General features: G+C 33.6%; 3 protein-coding genes across 4 annotated transcripts; 2 read left to right on the top strand and 1 right to left on the bottom strand.

Moving 5' to 3' along the window:
- Positions 1-347: 347 nt before the first annotated feature.
- Positions 348-5,135, top strand: LOC104751932 (nucleobase-ascorbate transporter 5-like). 2 transcript variants are annotated; one of them, XM_087485057.1, is made up of 14 exons: positions 348-663; positions 1,366-1,471; positions 1,960-2,057; positions 2,141-2,317; positions 2,446-2,546; positions 2,628-2,703; positions 2,791-2,850; positions 2,996-3,180; positions 3,331-3,427; positions 3,691-3,777; positions 3,893-3,951; positions 4,035-4,126; positions 4,223-4,300; positions 4,514-5,135. In XM_087485057.1, exons 2-14 carry the CDS (start codon positions 1,375-1,377, stop codon positions 4,891-4,893), a joined length of 1,587 nt encoding a protein of 528 aa, XP_087341183.1. In that variant the 5' UTR covers positions 348-663; positions 1,366-1,374; the 3' UTR covers positions 4,894-5,135. The 2 variants fall into 2 exon arrangements, with proteins under 2 accessions (XP_087341183.1, XP_087341188.1); XM_087485062.1 differs by having other exon boundaries at positions 560-708.
- Positions 5,136-11,398: 6,263 nt separating this feature from the next.
- Positions 11,399-14,130, top strand: LOC104724565 (transport inhibitor response 1-like protein). The gene is made up of 3 exons (XM_010443077.3): positions 11,399-12,234; positions 12,331-12,829; positions 12,993-14,130. The coding sequence occupies exons 1-3, from the start codon at positions 11,582-11,584 to the stop codon at positions 13,749-13,751; spliced, it is 1,911 nt and encodes a 636-aa protein (XP_010441379.2). The 5' UTR covers positions 11,399-11,581; the 3' UTR covers positions 13,752-14,130.
- Positions 14,131-15,143: 1,013 nt separating this feature from the next.
- LOC104724557 (pyridoxine/pyridoxamine 5'-phosphate oxidase 1, chloroplastic) lies at positions 15,144-19,356 on the bottom strand. Its single transcript, XM_010443066.3, has 13 exons — positions 18,872-19,356; positions 18,743-18,781; positions 18,256-18,423; positions 18,068-18,173; positions 17,705-17,871; positions 17,367-17,609; positions 16,995-17,083; positions 16,453-16,503; positions 16,253-16,343; positions 15,959-16,063; positions 15,797-15,867; positions 15,605-15,700; positions 15,144-15,437 (listed from the first exon to the last, which is right to left on the bottom strand). The coding sequence occupies exons 1-13, from the start codon at positions 19,187-19,189 to the stop codon at positions 15,371-15,373; spliced, it is 1,611 nt and encodes a 536-aa protein (XP_010441368.2). The 5' UTR covers positions 19,190-19,356; the 3' UTR covers positions 15,144-15,370.
- Positions 19,357-20,085: the final 729 nt, after the last annotated feature.

Here is a 20,085-nt window from a genome sequence, read left to right as displayed (position 1 = left end):
TAGTTGAAGAAGAATCGCAAGTGGTAATTCTTCACTAGATTGTTGTGTTCTCTAGAAATGTGCTCCTGGAGGTTTTGTCACTATCTTAAAACGTTAATACGAGGAAAAAAAAACCTTCTCGTATGTTCGTAGCTGTCCCTGTAAATCTAATTACAAACAAAAGAAAATGACCCCTTTACTATCAACTATTCAACCCTGAACAAGTAGATCTAGTTAGATTAAAGACCAGAAAACGTCCCATAACATTAATAAATATAGATAGAGACTTGAGACTAATAATGTTTCTTTAGAAGTCTAGCGATTTAGAACACAGGTTATAATAGCAGTTGGCGACACCACAATGAAACATGTACATCATTCATTGATTCATTGCCAAAAAAAATGAACCAAGTATTGGCTTCATTCATTTTGTCAAAATTTGAAAATTAATAAGAAATGCGTTGGGTAACTAATCAAATTAATATTAAGAGTAAGGACAGGTAAGAGGTTGTTTTCGTGGTGACGTCAGTCGGTGCACAAGTAACGCTGATATAACCAAACGTAGACAACTGTCCTCTCTCTGCTCCTTCCTCCTCAAGCCTCTTCACTCCTTTCTTTCTTCTTCTTCTTCTAGTTTTACACTTTTACTCCTCCAAGTTTCCTCTGCTTCTTCTTCTTCACAAGGTTTCTTCTTCTCTCTCTCTCTCTATACTCGGTTTAGCTTAAAAAGTGAGGTCTTTTTCTTGGGGCTTTGTTCTATGTTTCGCCTTTTCTACCATTTATAAGCTTCTTGAGCTCAAAATTTCGTAGCTTTTACTTATTCTGTGATTTGGGTTTCATTCACCTTTCGGGTTAGTGTAGTTTTTGGGTGTAAAGTTTTGGTTTTTTTTTTATCTTTTGTTGCATCTGTGGGTTTAGCTCAAAAGGAGGTCTTTTACCTGGGTTTTTGCTTGTTGAGCCTCAAATTTCGTGACTTTTTCTTCTTCTGAGGTTTGGGTTTCAGTCACTTTCTCGGTTTATGATGTTTTTTGGTGTAAAGTTTTGATTTTTAATCTTTTCCTGCAACTGTGGGTTTAGCTCAAGACGACTGGGTTCTTGTTTTCTGCTTCTTAAGCTTCAAATTTCGTGACTTTTGCTTCTTCTGTGAATTAGGTTTCAGTCACTTTCTCGGTTTGTGAAGTTTTTGGTGTAAAGTTTTAGTCTTTAGCTTTTTGTTGCAACTGTGGGTTTAGCTCAAGACGAGTTCTTTTGTCCTGGATTCTTGTTTGTTTGCTTGTGGAGCTTCAAGTTTCGTAATTTTTTGCATCTTCTGTGATTTGGGTTTCAGTCACTTTCTCGGTTTGTGAAGTTTTTGGTTTAAAAGTTTTGGTTTTTTATTTGTTGCAGAGGTTGAAGATGTCAGCACCGAAATCGGGTGGTGATCCAGCGCCACATCCGCCGAAAGAGCAGCTTCCGGATATCTCTTACTGCATCACAAGTCCTCCTCCATGGCGTTAGTTTTCTCTTCTTTGCCTCTATACCTAAAACGTTTGACTTCTAGTTATTGTTCTTAGCATATCCCTACCTTTGGAGCCTTGTTGTGACTGATTAGATTGTTCGATTGTTACCTTTTCTGAAAGTGGCTCTTATTTGGGTATCATTACTTTTTTCCTTTTTGTTGCAACGTGAGGATTAGATTCTTACTTTTCTCTTTAATGATTATTCCTTTTTTGCCTTAAGAATCTTCTCCTAGGTGTTTTGGTGGATTATTCTCTGTTTAACAATGGAGAATACACTTAACCACCTTTGCTTTTTTAGTTAAAACGTTTCTTTGTTTACTATGTACTATGTAGCATCTTCTGGACTCACTTCTTCAAAGTTAGGAAGTGATCTGTTTGAGGAACTAATTGTAACTTAATTGAGTAATTCTTGTTTGAATATTAGACTTTGAGCTTCTTATTTAGTAAATGTGAGACTTAGAGTTTATGCTTTAACTTTCAGCCGAGGCTGTTCTGCTTGGGTTTCAGCACTACCTAGTGATGCTTGGAACAACAGTTTTGATTCCATCTGCTCTTGTTCCGCAAATGGGAGGTGGAAATGTAAGGCTCTTTCTTAGTATAATAGTTGTTCAAATTATACCTTTCAGTCTTTTATTGCTGCTGAATTTTATGATTTCTGGCAGGAAGAGAAGGCGAAGCTGATTCAGACAATACTGTTTGTAGCTGGATTGAACACGTTGCTCCAAACAGTGTTTGGAACTAGACTACCTGCTGTGATTGGAGCATCGTATACATTTGTCCCAGTTACAATCTCAATCATGCTTTCTGGGAGATTTAACGACGTTGCAGATCCAGTTGAAGTTCGTAACTTACACTTATTTTCCTATTCATTTCTGTTTTATCTCTTTGGTCTACTGTTATTATCAATAGCTTCTCTTTACCTTGATCATTAGTTTACTTTATAATACCATTTTTGATGCCTTATCAGCGATTTAAGAGGATCATTCGGGCAACCCAAGGTGCTCTAATAGTTGCGTCAACTCTTCAAATAATTATTGGCTTCAGTGGCCTTTGGCGTACTGTTGTAAGGTCAGTCTTTGAGCTACATTAGACTCAATTCTTGTTCCATTGCGTGGTCAAGAATATGTCAATGAGTTTCTGTTATTACAGGTTCTTAAGTCCTCTCTCTGCTGCTCCTCTGGTTGGATTAGTTGGTTATGGCCTGTACGAGTTAGGTTTTCCTGGTGTAAGTCATCTTGTTCTGTAAATAGGAAGACCAAAACGAAATTATATTTAAACTATTGGAATCTTGATTCTTTGTTATTTCGGCCAGGTTGCTAAGTGCATCGAGATTGGACTTCCGGGGCTTATTATTCTTATACTTATATCACAGGTAATTGTAGCTACAGATTCATAACTGGTAGTAATTTGCTGCCAGCTCTTCTGTTCCCACTTCATAAGTTACTTATCCAATATGTTCTTTCCAGTAGTGTTTGATGTTTCTTATTGTCTGGTCATACTCTTTGTTGGTATTGCAGTATATGCCCCATATTATAAAGGGAGGAAAACATGTCTTTGCTCGGTTTGCTGTCATATTTTCTGTGGCGATAGTATGGCTTCTTGCTTTCTTTCTTACAATCGGTGGAGCCTATAATGGTGTTGGGACAAATACTCAAAGAAGCTGTCGGACTGATCGTTCTGGGCTCATAAGTTCTGCTCCATGGTAAGATTACAGCACATGGTTTGGACATTATATGTCTCGATGAGTTATATCTAGCAAGAAAGTCATATTTTTAAATGAGTTCTCAGTGATTACAAAATCAAATGTAATGCTTAAGTGTGGCTTACCATTATGGGTTTACTCATTGTGCAGGATAAGAGTTCCATGGCCATTCCAGTGGGGAGCACCATCGTTTGATGCCGGTGAAGCCTTTGCCATGATGATGGCTTCTTTTGTTGCTCTTGTTGAGGTTTGTTTCACTCATCTTCACCGTGTGTAAATTAGATTGCATAAATATTACTGATGTGCTAGATAAGGGAACTTAGATCAGTTGGTTAAGGCATTAATATCCATGTATATATAAAGTCTGTTTCTTCCATGTTTAAACTGCATAGCTTGCATACTCGTTGAGTTTTAAAGCCAATGAGACTCGTTTCTTCATTTCTTCAATATTTCTTGCTCTTTGCTTTAATCTCATCTCACTATTTTAATTTGCTAATCAATGAAAAACAGTCGACAGGCGCTTTTATTGCTGTCTCAAGATTTGCTAGTGCCACAATGCCGCCACCTTCTGTTATCAGCCGCGGTGTTGGTTGGCAGGTAAAAACTCACTTCATAAGCTTCATTTACAAATATCATCAATGAAGTTTTCTCAGGGCGAGCAAGAGCTCATTTATCTAATGTTGTGCCTCAACTATGTTGATTTCTGGTTTAGGGAGTTGCAATTTTAATCTCAGGGTTCTTCGGAACTGGCATAGGGTCTTCAGTTTCTGTGTAAGACCCCATATCCTTTTTCCAAACCTAGGACATGAGTTGATTTTGAATGGTGTGGTGAGTTTGTTTTCACATGAATGCAGGGAGAATGCGGGTCTGCTAGCACTTACAAAAGTTGGTAGCCGGAGAGTTGTCCAAATATCTGCAGGCTTTATGATATTCTTCTCAGTTCTTGGTAAGCTTGTCTGTCTCTTCCATACTCTTCCATAAAAACCAATTAAGAACTGAAATAGAACACATTAATTGATCTTCTTATATAAATCTAATGCAGGGAAGTTCGGGGCAGTGTTTGCATCAATACCTTCTCCTATCATAGCTGCCTTGTATTGTCTCTTCTTTGCGTATGTAGGTAAGTAAAGTCTCTTAGCAGAAGTAAACAAGATAGTAGGGTATGCAAATCTGGTTTACAGTTTTGTTTTGGTCCAGTGTTTTCGGATTTAGATATAATGATGATTGAAGTTTTATTAAACAGTTGGTTTGGTTACAGTAAAATCGATTTCTGTTTGGTTTCAGTTTAAGCATTTCGGTTCAGATTGGTTTAATAACAAATACTGTTGTTTAGGTGCTGGAGGACTGAGTTTGCTGCAATTCTGCAACCTGAATAGCTTCAGAACATTGTTCATCTTGGGCTTCTCAATCTTCCTAGGCCTATCGATTCCACAATATTTCAATGAGCACACAGCCATCAAAGGTTATGGTCCAGTTCATACTGGAGCAAGATGGTTCAACGACATGGTCAATGTGCCCTTCTCGTCCAAGGCCTTTGTGGGAGGATGTGTTGCTTACTTGTTGGACACAACGCTTCACAAGAAAGATGGCTCGATCAGGAAAGACAGAGGTAAACACTGGTGGGACAGATTCTGGACTTTCAAGAACGACCCGAGAACCGAAGAGTTTTATGCTCTTCCTTTCAACCTCAACAAATACTTCCCTTCTGACTGAAAAGTTCCTTCCAAACTCTATGTAATGCTATTTGCTAGTTTTGTGTCACTTAGGTAGACACAGCTTATCTAGCTAGGTTTATGTGCATACTCGGTGAGGGAGACTAGAAACACAAAGTTGTAGAAACATTAAATGTTTTTTTCTATGTTTAGATGTTTTGCATTATTAAGGATGATTCTCGTTTTGCCAAATGTAGAACTCGAGTATGTACGCCGAGTTTTAGTGCAAATGATTTCCATAAATTTCCATTCTAATTATTTAACACATTTCCTTTCTAAAATTGTAGTGCTAGACTGCTAGATTAGTTCCATTCATGTGCTTCATTATTGTACGTCGCTCTTACCATTTGTTGAAATATTTTAGACTTGCACATCTTTGGTTGCACAGTAGTAGTTTATAGGAAGTCAAAAGGTTATTGGTTATGTATTTAGTTGTTTTCTACTTATTGTTTGAGTGGTTTTATGTAACGGGGAAGTTATTCTTAAATTTTTAAGAGCATTATTTGAAGTGAAGATGATATGATTTTTATTTTTAGACCATCTAAATTAAATTATCGTTTCAAACTATGCCACAATTTCGTTCACACAATACTTCAATCACTAGATTAGGACCCGTGCTAGAGCATGGATTAAAATTCTTTTTATTTATATTGTAATTTTTATATACAAAATAATTTATGTGATTTATTTTAAAAATTGTTGTGAATAAAACATTATGCAATAAAATCATCTACTAAAACTGATGGACCCGTGCTAGAGCACAAATTTTTGTAACTTTTACTTAAAGCACTATAAATGTGATTGTTTTATTTGTTTTAAAAGTTATTTTTTTAGGAAACACTATGCCATTAAATCATATGTTGAATATGACTTATGGAAATAACGTATATTTTGTATAGATTTTGATCCGCGGTACACCGCGAATTAAGTTATTTGATAAAAAATAATATTTTGTTTGTTAACTTTTTGTTACAGTATTAATTTAATCAACTTAATTAGATATGTCTATTAATTTAATATTCATATTATTAAGAAAATAATGAAATGATATTTTACCCGTGTAGCACCGAATTAACAAAAATTTAAATTTATATTAGTATCTACTCAAACACGTCGTGTCATATAACCCCGTCGTGTAATATTTTAACTCGCAGTACACCATGAATTATAATGTACTAATGTGTATAAACATAATAAGCATCATTATAAGTATGATAAAATTAAAAGACATGAACCGAAAGATGATACCTTATCAAAAAGGTAACGATAGATTATTGATCGGTTTATTTTATAGTATAATCGGAAATCACTCTCAATCCGCGGAAGAGTGATTATTTTTTGAGATTTGTTTGTTTATATATGGTTAACTAAATATTTTTTGGAGATTTTATTTTATTCTTTCGAATAACTTGTTTTAGAAGATCTTAAATCAAGATTAAATCTTTGCAGGATATATTTTGGTGTAAAAGAGAATTAAGATTATTCTCCTAAAATCTTGCGAAAATGAAGAGTTACAGATTAAGACTTTCAACGTGATGTAACATATATCTAATACAAATTAATATCAATTTTTTTATAACCCATTTGTAACCTATTATTAAAATTATATAGTCTACAAATTTGAAATTGTGTACTTCCGTTTTATTAAATAAGGGATTCAAACAATCAGTAGAAATCATTCCAGGAAAAAATGGATTTAACAACGCTCTGTAATAAAACACAAAAATATGAAAATAAAATACAAGTCAAATGTCCAATTAATACACATTTTTAAAAAATCTTAAAGAATTCTATTTTAAAGGTTTAATTGCACTTCATATGATTTGATGGAAATATATATAATTTATTACTTTAAAAATAATTTAGAATTTAATCATTAAATACTTTAGGTAATGTGTTAGTTCATTTTTATTACTAATAACTTTTTTTACCTCGAATGCTGAAAAATATTAAAAAAAAAACTATCAAAGTTAAATAATAAAAAACCAAAAAAATCAAGAGATCTGTATATATGATTATATTTGAAGAAATTCTATATTTTGATATGGTCTGACTTAGATAAATAAATGTGTTAAAAATATTATAGACATTTAAATTTATTTGTTCTGCGTTTTAATGATTATTAAATAAATTTAAATGAATTAACATAACTTATTATACAACAAGCCGCGTATATGTATGTGATATTACCTAGTATATAGAAATAATGAAATATGTTAATAAAATATAAATATATATGTTCTTGCAAATTGTTTTCATCTAATTATTTATATTAGGTTGTAAATTAATATTCAGAGTTTAGAGAAGAATGAATTACCTCCTAAATCAAATCTCAAAATTGTTTACATTTTTAATGGCTTGTTTCATCCTTAGTATAGTGATGATTGGTTTAGGCAATTAATTCATTACTTAATATAACTCAATGTTTTTATATTACACATACATTAGTGTTTTTACAAAAAATAATATCTTTCTCAATGACTTAAATTTTTTGTAGAACAAAGATATTTCAAGTTTTTCAGAAACTAAGATTATTCTCTGTCTTTAGCGAATAATAATTCTCATATATTGTTTTTTCTTAATTTAATCAATAAATGATGTTTTAGATTTTACAAAATTATGTGAAATTAAGATATGATGATTAGTAACTGATAACAATTCTCTGAAAATTTGTAGTTGGTAAAATAATTACAAATTCATTTGATTTAATTGTGTATGTTATACCAATTTATGTATTAAGACGGAAAAAACAACCAGTCATGTCTTAGCATTTGTGTAGAAAGGGTCAGTATATTTTTTTTTTAATTTGTTATTTTATTTTGTTTAAATATGTTGTCAATGTATACACTTGTATTTTTATGTAAATATTGTTACAAAGGTTTATTGGCAACATTCAAAATTACTACATTATGCTTGTTTTTGTTGAATACATTCTAAAACTTACTTTATATATTATTTAATGATTAAAAATATAGTTCCTTTAACTTAAGTAATATATATAAGTTTGAATAAAGGTATATATATATATATATGTGTCAAAAATTTCTTCAATTGTAACTTACTAGTAAAACAAAAAAAAATATACACCAAAGGATGGGAGAGCAAAACTTAATTTTCATTAATTTTGGAATTTAATCATGGCTTTAATACTTAATAATATACAAATTAATTGATTTTTATCCAAAAATTATATAAACATTAAAAAAAAAATTAACAAATCTTTATCTAAGGACCATTTAATTCAATTAGCTATATTTTTTCCTAACATGTAAAAAATTAATATACAAATTGACAATACATGTTTTATATAATCGCATATTTCACACTACCGTTTTACTCAATGCCATTGAGATTTACATGGTGAACACGTCACCGCAACAAGAAACTGTTACAAAGAAGGTAGACTGAACTAATTAAATATATTTTGATTTATCGACATTGTTGATCAAGAAGAACCAGACCTTCCAGATTATTAAATAGAATGTTATTCAGGTTTTTTGTCCACAAAAAACTCATAATGATTTGAACAACATATACTTAAAAAGAAAGTATTTTTACGATCATTTTTGTGAATGTAATTGTATTAGATTTTTGTTTTCAAATGTTCTCTAGAGTTCTAAAAAAACTTAATCGATCTGATTTTAGTTTTAACATGAACTTAATAGCAAATAACATAATCAGAAAGATAATTTGACTTCATATTAAACATTACCAATTAATTTTTTTTTTTGTTGTAAATTTTTACTTTTATGGACACCAAATTACAAAGAGAAGTGATCCAGTAAAAATAAAATGATTTGTTTTGAAACTAAAGATTTGAATATATATGTATTTAATAGTTAATTAGTATATAAAGAAAGTTTTCAAAAATGTAGCTCATAAAAAAAACTTAATTTTAGTTAAGAAGTATGTCTTGATGTAGTCTGTATTTAAAGCATTATAGTATGAAAAAATCTCCAAAACCAAAAACTATATTGAATTTTACATTTGATTTTTCTAAATCATCTTATCTTTTAGATGACAAAAAGAATTCATCTCATCTTTCTTTATGAAGTGAAAATGATATATATTTATCATCAAGTTGCTGAAGTACTAATATAATTGCCATCTAATTTTTTTTTTCAGCCATTGCGTCATTACTTTGTTAACAAAATATTTTATTTTCTTTTTTGGTTCAACAACTTATGTGTGGTACAAATTATATTACTTCAATACATGATAAAAATAAATACTTGTTATAATTACGATATTATAGCTTATTAGCTTCTACAAAATGTCGTATTGTCAAATACAATTTAATTAGAGTATTTCTTTGAAAACTTTAAAAAATATTAAAAATTTTGTAAAATTAAAATTTTTTATTGAAATTAACAACTTTTATAAAATACAATTTAGAGTATTTCATTGAAATTAAAAATAAAAGTTGTTAATTTTACAAAGTTTTTTTATGAGCTACATTTTTGAAAACTTTCTTTATATACTAATTAACTATTAAATACATATATATATTAAACAATATTAAAAAGTTTGTAAAATTAATAACTTTTATTAAACAATATTAAAAAGTTTGCATATTAAACAATATTAAAAAGTATATATGTATTTAAACTCTAATATGCATTGAAACAAAATATATATGTATTTAAACTCTAATATGCATTTAGAGTTTACATATTAAACAATATTAAAAAGTTTGTAAAATTAACAACTTTTATTTTTAATTTCAATGATACTCTTGTAAAATGTTAAAATTGTAAAAAAAATGTTATATTACATTTTCTATATGAAATACAGTTTTCCATAACTCAATTGTATCGAGACGCTTTGTTTTGGATTAGATCAACTAAAAAACAGTCAACACAAAAAACCACTAAATGATTTATCTAAGTAAAAACTTAAGTTGTTCATATGGTTTATGATTTGGTTTAAGGATTGTATTAGTTCTTACAATTCGTTATATAACTAAAATAGAAAACACATAAAAATATACTTTTTGTAATATGTTGTTTTTAATCAAAAAACATAAAATATAGTTTTTTGTAATATGCTAAGAATAAATAAACATATAAGTTCCTTTAAATTAGTGCATCTTATGTACTTGCTCATTGACATTGGGAAAAATCTGTTATAAATAACAAAGAGCTGTTAGAGATTAGCACTCTGATATGTTGTGCTAAAGTTATGCAGCTTTTGATCAGAGTAACAGACAGTTCACGATTGATGGTTTGACAATAAATTATGTGAAACTGTCCGTTTGGGATCTCTGCAGAAGGTGTAGGCTAGATCTTCTACAGTTTCATATAAACAATCAAGGTGAATGGCATATGTGATACAAGAATTTTTTTAATTGAGTTTTATGACACATCGTATTTCATAAGATCGCTATTAGTATAGAATGAGAAAATCATCTTTTTTTTTTTTGCTGTTATGATTTTTGGAGGAATTTATTTATTTTCCGACTTACAATCAGATCGGTTAGGGTATTAAAGTTGTTAGTGGAACTATATTGCACTTCTGCAATTAACCCCCCAAACCAAAGCATTAATCAATATGGTTAAAAGGATGTGAATAGAAAGAAAAAAACGGGAAAATTCTTTTAAAAAACCTCAAAATTTTTTTTATTTGAACGTTTAATACCTAATAGTTTTTGGTTAGAATAAAAATAATTCATGTATTAAATTAGTGTCAAATAAAACCTTATTTTAAATTTGTTGGTGGATTTCATACATGTGACTTAACAGACGTCGACTGTCATTACAGATTGACTAATTATATGTGAATATCGACGTAGTCTAGCGATAACTAGTTTGATTTTGAAACCCAACAGAAAAAAAACTCGGCTTTCCTAATTTATGTTCACAAATATTTAAGAAACCTCGCCGGCAATGGTTGTCCAACGTTCCGAACTCCGATCTGTTGGGTGATTAAAACCATACTTGTTACCACTAGACTACCTCAACATATACATACAATTACGTAAACAGCTTATATATATATATCTATTTAAATGCGTGTAATTGAAATTTAATAACCGTTAGTAAATCCGTAACAACCGTCGACATATGTTAAGTCGCAGGTTGAAATCCACCGACAATTTTAAAATAAGATTTTAGTTGAAACCAATTTAATACATCAAAGTACAATACTTGGATTCACCCCTCTTTATTCACCCCTCTTTATTCACCTGAAAACAAATTTGTATACACCTCCTTAAAAAATTCTTAATTCACCTCCTTAAGTATTGAAGATTTTTTAAGGAAGTTTTGCAAAAAAAACACAATATGGTTAAAAGTTTATTTCTGTTACATCGTAAAAAAGGGTAGCAAGTGTTCTTCACTATAGAAATGGATAATGTTGATTTAGTTTTTTATTTAATTATTTACAACATTTGCTTTAAAATAGAGATCTGAAGAAAATAGGAGGACGAAACTGTAAAAAGTGTAAAAACATTGATGGAGACAAGAGAGAAAGAGTTAGAAAAAAAAAAAAATAAAAGATAATGAATTAGTTTTAGTTACATAAAAATATAAGAAGACAAAAGAAATAAGCCTCAAATAATGGAGACGAAGTGGAGAGAGAAAGCTCCCACTCTCTCACACCCCCTCAAACCCAAAGCTTCTTCTTCTTCTTCTTCTTCCTCTCTAATCTGAATCCCAAATCCAAACTCAAAGCTCTCTCTCACTCTCTTTATGACACAAGATCGCTCTGAAATGTCTGAAGACGATGATGACAAACAATCTCCACCGTTGGATCTACGCTCTGCCGCCATAGCTGAACCTTCCTCTTCCTCTTCCTCTTCCTCCGTCGTCGTCGTCGTGGATTCAACTCCCAACAAATCTCGTAACTGTATCTCCTCCTCCTCCTCTGGTTCCTTAACTTCGCAGCCTTTCCCTGACCATGTACTCGAGAACGTCCTCGAGAACGTGCTTCAGTTCCTAGATTCGAGATGTGACCGTAACGCTGCTTCTCTCGTTTGCAAATCTTGGTGGCGTGTCGAAGCTTCGACTCGATCTGAGGTTTTTATCGGGAACTGTTACGCTCTCTCTCCCGCGAGGTTGACTCAACGGTTCAAGCGTGTTAGTTCTTTTGTGCTTAAAGGGAAACCTAGGTTTGCTGATTTCAATCTCATGCCTCCTGATTGGGGTGCTAATTTTGCTCCTTGGGTTTCTACTATGGCTAAAGCTTATCCTTGGCTTGAGAAGGTTGATTTGAAGAGGATGTTTGTTACTGATGATGATTTAGCTCTTCTTGCTGACTCTTTCCCTGGTTTTAAAGAGCTTATCTTGGTTTGCTGTGAAGGTTTTGGTACTAGTGGTATTGCTATTGTTGCCAATAAGTGCAGGTACTATAAATGGTATCTTTTTGAGTTAATGTTTGGATAGTTAAGTGTGAAAGTTTTGTTGTTATGAGCTTATGGAATTTACCAATTTTGTATCAGGAAGCTGAAAGTGCTTGATTTGATTGAGTCTGAGGTCACTGATGATGAAGTGGATTGGATTTCTTGTTTCCCTGAGGATGTTACTTGTCTGGAGTCTTTAGCTTTTGACTGTGTGGAAGCCCCAATCAATTTTAAGGCACTTGAGGGTCTTGTTGCTAGGTCACCTTTCTTGAAGAAACTTAGGCTGAACAGGTTTGTCTCCCTTGTGGAGCTACATCGTTTGCTACTTGGAGCTCCGCAGCTTACTAGTCTTGGGACTGGTTCATTTAGCCATGATGAGGAACCTCAGAGTGAGCAAGAACCAGATTATGCAGCTGCATTTAGTGCCTGTAAATCTGTTGTTTGCTTGTCAGGATTCAGGGAGTTAATGCCTGAGTACCTTCCAGCTATTTATCCGGTGTGCGCTAACCTCACCTCCCTGAACTTCAGTTATGCTAATATTTCTCCTGACATGTTTAAACCCATCATACAAAATTGCCACAAACTCCAGGTTTTCTGGGTATGTATCCTTCTTGATCTATGCCTCCATGGTTTTAACTTATCTGTCACTTATTTCCTGCCGCCATATATATTGTTTGGATCAGATGCATTGAATGAACAGACTTGATATCTGTTGTCCAAAGAACTTGAGTAAATGCATGACTTGAACTTTTACAATGCAGGCCCTTGATTCTATATGTGATGAAGGACTACAGGCAGTTGCTGAAACTTGCAAGGAACTCCGTGAACTTAGGATCTTCCCTTTTGATCCTCGGGAAGACAGTGAAGGTCCTGTCTCTGAAGTAGGCCTCCAAGCGATCTCTGAGGGTTGTAGGAAACTAGAATCTATTCTCTACTTTTGCCAGCGCATGACTAATGCTGCCGTGATAGCCATGTCAGAGAATTGTCCTGAGCTTACTGTGTTTAGGCTTTGCATAATGGGTCGACATAGGCCTGACCATGTGACAGGGAAGCCTATGGACGAGGGATTTGGTGCCATTGTTAAAAACTGCAAGAAGCTAACTCGGCTTGCAGTGTCCGGGTTGCTTACAGATCAAGCTTTTAGGTATATGGGTGAGTATGGGAAATTGGTCCGTACTCTGTCAGTAGCTTTTGCAGGAGACAGTGACATGGCTCTGAGACATGTCCTAGAAGGTTGTCCTAGACTGCAAAAACTTGAGATAAGGGACAGTCCATTTGGGGATGCTGCGCTACGTTCTGGTATGCATCGATATTACAACATGAGGTTTGTTTGGATGTCAGCATGTAGCTTGTCAAGGGGATGCTGCAAGGATATTGCAAGTGCAATGCCGAATCTAGTTGTGGAAGTAATTGGGTCAGATGATGATGATGAGAATAGGGATTATGTCGAGACTTTATACATGTATAGGTCGCTTGATGGTCCAAGGGAAGATGCACCAAAGTTTGTCGCAATTTTATAGAAACAAGAACATTTTGGTGTTGCCTATTTTGAAGAGAGAAGATGAATGAAATGGGTAGGTGTAGGAGGCTCAGATGATGATGATGGTGGTGGCATCAGAGAGGCACACTGCATGATTGTTGATGATGATGGCTGGGAGGATCGCATGATTGTTGTATCATTATTTCTTTTTAATTTATTTTTGGGTTTAAAAGTTCTTATATTTGGTTGGTTAGGTGGAACAATGGATGTATGTTTTGGGAGCATCGATGTTAGTTAGACAGCTGAGTTGGTTCTCTATGTTTTCTTTTAATAAGCTGCTCTTTTGGCTCTCTTAGTTGTTGTTAAGAACTAATGAGATATTTCTTTCCATTTTTAATTAATTTGAGATATTTCATTTATATCCGTTAAAGTGTTGTGGTGGATTATATTGGGTTCAATTGTAGTTATTGTTACTAAAACTCTTTTTAGAATTAGTTTGGTTCAGGTCGATGAAAAATAAAGGCGATAAATAAGCCAACTTTTTTACTATTATGCTATCTATCACTTTTGCAAATAAAGAGTTGAATTGTGATATCTAGTGCATATCCTTTTGAATAAAAAGTATAATGTTACTTTTAACCCCCCCAAAAAAGAAGATCATTTTGATTCGATTCGATAGAATTCTATTTTTTGGCTTCGTTCGGGTAAAACGTCTTATGCGTAGAAAGGGTGAGGGAACTCTTAAGTTGTGGTGGTGGAGAGAGATGAGCTGAGGTTCTTATCCAAAGGAAGACCTCTCCTTTTGCCTTTTTGTTGACAAGCCATCTTTGTCCCCAAAATACTACATTTTTCAACTGACAAGAGACCCATCATTTATATTTCTTAAAGGTCATAAACCAAACTGAAATAATGCAAGCGGATGGTGACAAAAAAAAAAAACATATGATGGTGGTGCGATTTAGAGATAATTTGGAAAAAAGGGCTTATATATAAGGATTGATGTGATCATCCTACCTACTCATTAAACCACTTAACTCCAATGTTTTTTATAACTCCCATCATTTCATCCTTTATATCATTTTGCTTCCCATCCTACGGTCACCATTACTTCTATCTCCCATCTCCACTCCCTCTCCCTCCAAATATCATTCACATTAATAAATAAATGAAATGAGACATTGGCTTAATTAGTTGGTTACATGCATCTGTCCTTACATATCAATATGCCTCCTTATACATCAACTTCAGTTGAATGGTGAAATTAGCCACTACGATTAGGAGATATAGAAGGTACCTAACGCTTTGTGTGATTCGCCTGTTTTGTACATAAAGAGTGTCGTATGTTACAAATATTCTAGTGGTCCAACTATATGAGATTGTTTAGTTGCACAAGATTTATTCATGAAAGCTAGTATGTATTTTCTGATAGCAATAGAAGTATAATGATGTCTTTAACTTAAATTAATTCAAAGGTGTGTGACACTCACTATTAAATCACATTATTAAGTGCTAAATTGGAAAACCACTTCTTTATATTCAAGTGACATTAATGGAAGTAAATCCCTATACAGCTATATATTTCATCTTATTCTCATTGAATGGTTGATACGAAACCCAAACAGCCATCTTCTTCTACAGGGAGGAAGTAACGAGTTGAAGTCATGGAGCCAATCTATGAACTTTCCACACAGGATTCCCGTTTACGTCTTGCAGAGAATACTGCAGCCTGTGTTCGACAATCATATGTTAGCAAAACATTGACCATGGAAACTCTTTTGTGTTCTACGCCTAATTAAGAGATCATAATCCTCTTCATGCATCTCAATTTCAAGCTATTTGTTCCCCGGAATTACAATAAATAGAAACCCACTTTAGAAAGAAGATAGGAGGTACCTATCATGCAAACGAGATGGCTGTCCCTGCCAAAACTCGAAAAGGTTTGGTTTAAGTCTGAATCCTCCCCAGTTTTTCGGCTTTGGTATCACACTTCTGCAAGCCAAAAACAAATCATGTCTCTGTAATCATCAGTCCAGAACATCGAATCAAAATGAGTTCTTCTAAGAGTTAAATTATTGTAGAACTCACCCATCTGAATATTTTTCCGTCAGTTCTTCATACTCGTCGTATAGAACATGCCTGCCAGGTACAACAGAACTCTGATAGACACCAAAAGTTGAAGGGTAAGGGCCCAAAGCAAAATCTTAACACATGGAAATATTTTCATAACTGCAACAGATCACACGACACCTGTTTGCTAACAATAGCTCCGATCTGACTTCCCCTAGGACGACTATGAAAGTAATTCTCCGATTCTGACTCTGGTATTCTCTCCACTGGTCCTTCAATCCTTACCTGGAAAGGTACAGTGGACATCAGTACTGCTAAAATATACTAATCGACCAAGTTACTAATTCTCGTGAATCAGTGATGGACCAGCTGGCTTTGTATAAGAGAGTATAGTACTACAGTGCATCTCATATATGGATGTGCAAAGGACTAGCTAAAACACACGGGAAGGTTCAGGAAGATAAAAACACCCACCTGCCGATTCAAAATTTCCCAGTAAAACAGAAGTGCAGCACAAGGATTTTCTGATAATTCAGAACCCTTTTTACTTTCGTAGTTAGTGAACCTACATTTTATCATTTAAGCAAGTAACATCAGGTTGCACACAGAGATATCTTCATACCCAAATATAAGATACCCTAATATAAGAAGAAAAAAGAAGAGAATGTACTAACCAGACAAATCCATTCTCATCAAAGCCTTTTAGTAAAACCATTCTTGATGAGCTGTAGCATAATCAGGCTAATCAGAAAAGATAATGAATAAGAAAGTAGACAGGAAACTTTTATGCCTGATGAAATATGTGCATGCTCTATCTATTGATATAGCTTAAGTTACCAAGCATTAACTGAGTTCGCCTATGATTAAGATTCGCGCACCCAAAGACACTAACATATATTCTTACGACTACTTCAAAAAGAGTGGAATAAGAAAAAAACATGTTGCAAATCATGCAGCAAATTGGAAACCTAAGGCACACTTTTTTTTTTTTTTTTTTTTGTCTCATAGGCTATATATCAGACAACAACTAGTACAAAGAAATCAGAGCTAGATCCATCTCATCCTATTGCAGAAAGCTCTATAAAGTTCCACTTTTATAATACACTTTTCGTAGATAACATCAAAGAGATATGGACATGGAAAATATTTTGAATCATGTTCATCAGCATATTGTTCCACGGAGTAGAATCTCCTGAAATATTCAAACTATACTTACGGTTTTTTGTCTTTGTTTGCTGTGCATAACGCCATAGCATTTGTTTCTCTTAATCCAGCCGCAACTGCCTCATCAAACCATTTACGAAACTGCAAAAGAAGAACGACCTGTATTAGAAAAAAGGATGCCTCATCTCTAATAAGAAACCACAATAACTAGGCAGTGAGTAGTCTAGCAGAACGAGTTATTGAAAAGCCATTAAGAAATGGGCAAAAGTGAAAAGAGTATTATCACATCAGATAACAAATTGACATGGGCGCAACAAAAACGCTTTACATCTTATTTCCTGGGAGTAATAGAAGTTTCTACTCATTCATTACCCGTGATTGGTGAACAATACAGATAAGCAAAGAAAGAGCAATGAATTCATACCTGTACCGTAGGATCAGTTTCAACCTGCTCCTCAAGCAATTCTGGAGACACATAGTTCACTCTCATAGCAGATATGTCTACTTTCAGAGGTTTACCAATTCTAACACACATTGATGTCCCAGGATAACTAGGAAGCTCGAGCTTATACTTTTCTGCAACAGAAGGTGGTACAAATCTCCCACCTAAAAAGTGATGAGGGCCACAATATCTCTTCGCACATAATTTTGGGGCAGTCAAAGATACCTAAATAGAGTAAAAAGATTCAATTAATAAATTTTTCCTTATACATTGCATGATAGTAACAAATGAGTAGTGCAAGCATTTCGTCCAAGGCATACCAACATATCAGGCTTAATTCCTCCACCTTCATGGTCTCCTTCTTCAACGTGCCAACCAGAGGGAATATCTACAGAGACGATGACTGGGTGTTTTTGGAGCGTCTGCTCATAGTGTTGCAAGGACACCAATCTCCGGATAAGATCATCGAAAGGAGGCCTTGGAGCACCTACATGTGCAAAACATTGACTTTCAAATTGCAGTTGAAACATGATGCAAATGAATATAGGGGCATAAGTGAGATATTCAAGACATAAATTCCAAAACTTGTTGTTCAAAATTTTGATGAATTTTTACTTTCTTTTAAACGTATCATGCTTCTGAAGAACTCTAACAATGTAGGCAAAAGTAGAGTTACCACTTACCATGAAATGAAAATCCAAACATTGCATCTACAATAACATCAAAGTCCTTTGACAAGTCTTCCGGCAGATCATCAACGGAGACAAAAGGGACTGAGAGTGACTCCAACTGCAGAAACAGACAATTTCAGCAGGCAGTATAAGAAACAGAAAAGCTAGCAAAGATCATAAAGTAAGCACTTGTTACAAACCTGAGTGACCAGTCCAGTATAAAGTGACTTGGCCGTACGTTTAGGATAACAGATAGACGGTTTGTATCCAAAGTGGTGAAGATGCCTGGCTGCCACCAGACCATCACCACCATTGTTTCCAGGACCACAGATTGCTAGAACCCGACTATATTCTTCCGGTTTATAAACCTGGAAAACATTGCACACTTCAAATCCGATGTACATAGCAAGAAGAAAGCTTGTAATGCTAAGATGAACTGTGATACTCAAGTTTAGGTTCAGTGCCGGCAATAAAGTTAACTTATTTCATTAAAGTTCTCGACTTGTGAGTCTCATCCAAGGAAGAGAGAGAGCTTTGGATGTTCATCGGTTTAAAGGTGAAAGCTTTGAGCTTTACATTGAGAAACGTACTAATGAAACTCCTCACAGGACTATCGAAACAAACACATTATGAGAATTGAGCAGGTGTCTGAATCTAAAGTGGTTGGTGGGCAAAACAACGAATTACCTCAGCAATTGAAGCAGCGACGCTAAGACCAGCCAATTCCTGCAATAAGAAGATGAGCAAAATCAAGCAACGATCAGGGTAGCAAATAAGCTATAAAAACTCAGGGGGAGAAGAAGAAGAAGAGAGGACCATGAGCTGATCAATGGAGAAACCAAGAGGACCCATCAAGGTCTCATCAATCTCAGCAGCTTCTCGCTGAGTAAGATAAGAGAGTGGTGATCCTGAATCCGGCATGTTTGGTACGATGGATTTGGTACACAATGTCCGTAACGAAGCGGAGCGTAGACGAGAGCCCTGGCTTGGAGGGAAGAACCGCTGGGTTGATGATAAAAGAGCAGCAGAAGAGGAGAGAGAGAATTGAGGAGGAGAAGGAGATATTGGGAGTGGCGGTGGTGATTGGAGGAGGGGGAAGGTGAACGTCATTGCTCTTCGCATCACATTCCTCATTTAGTAGCCACTTTCCACAACAAAACCAATTTGGACCCGAACCAAACTCTTAAATTTAGCCACTTTTTTCTATGGGTCCAATTTGGTATCATCTAACTCATGGTTACATGTGAGTTTGTTAAATCTTTCATGAGTTTCTAAAGTTTGTGCTGATCTAAAATGTACATACAGTAGTTGTATATTGAATATACCATATACATAATAATTGTCTTTTTTTTTTTTTTTTTTGTCAATAATAGTCTATGTTTGGATTTTATAATTTATTCATATTTTATACAAAATGAGTTACAAAATTTAAGACACATGCAGTTTATTTTCATCTTAAATACAATTTGATTGCATGATATAATATATAAAAATTTAAAATAGGATAGATTCTGTAACTTTTATTCATAACAAGTACAAAAAAAAACATAGTATAATAATATGATTGCTTTCAAGAACTTCACTTTTCCTATTAACGCATGTGTAACATAAGTACAAAGAAATTAACGTAGATAAATATGACACTATTTATCTTTAAAGATTATAACAACAACAATTCAAAGATTTAGTCAAAAAAAACTTGATTCAAAAATTTTATTGAAACATTATCGAATTCCCTTAGATAAAATGATTAAAATTGTATAGTTTTCATCTATTTTAATTCTTGTTTCATCATGTAAGCTTAATCTATGTTAAAGTGATACTATGTAAATTAAATTCTTTTTTTTGTTCATATATTTTTGTAAATTAATATATATTTTGGAAATAATATAGGTGTGGTAAAATCTTAATCGAAGAAATAAGTCATTCTTCATATCTTGGATTCTAAAATATATAGGTGTGGAGTCTAAAATATATATAGGTGTGGAGTCTTCAGTAGATTCTAAAATATATATGATCAACTTCTATTA

This window comes from Camelina sativa, chromosome 2, assembly GCF_030686135.1.
Source record: "Camelina sativa cultivar CO46 ecotype springtype chromosome 2, ASM3068613v1".
In the NCBI taxonomy this organism is placed as follows: Eukaryota; Viridiplantae; Streptophyta; class Magnoliopsida; order Brassicales; family Brassicaceae; genus Camelina; species Camelina sativa.
The sequence above is the reverse complement of the archived record's forward strand: the minus strand, read 5'-3'. Positions and strand labels throughout refer to the sequence as shown.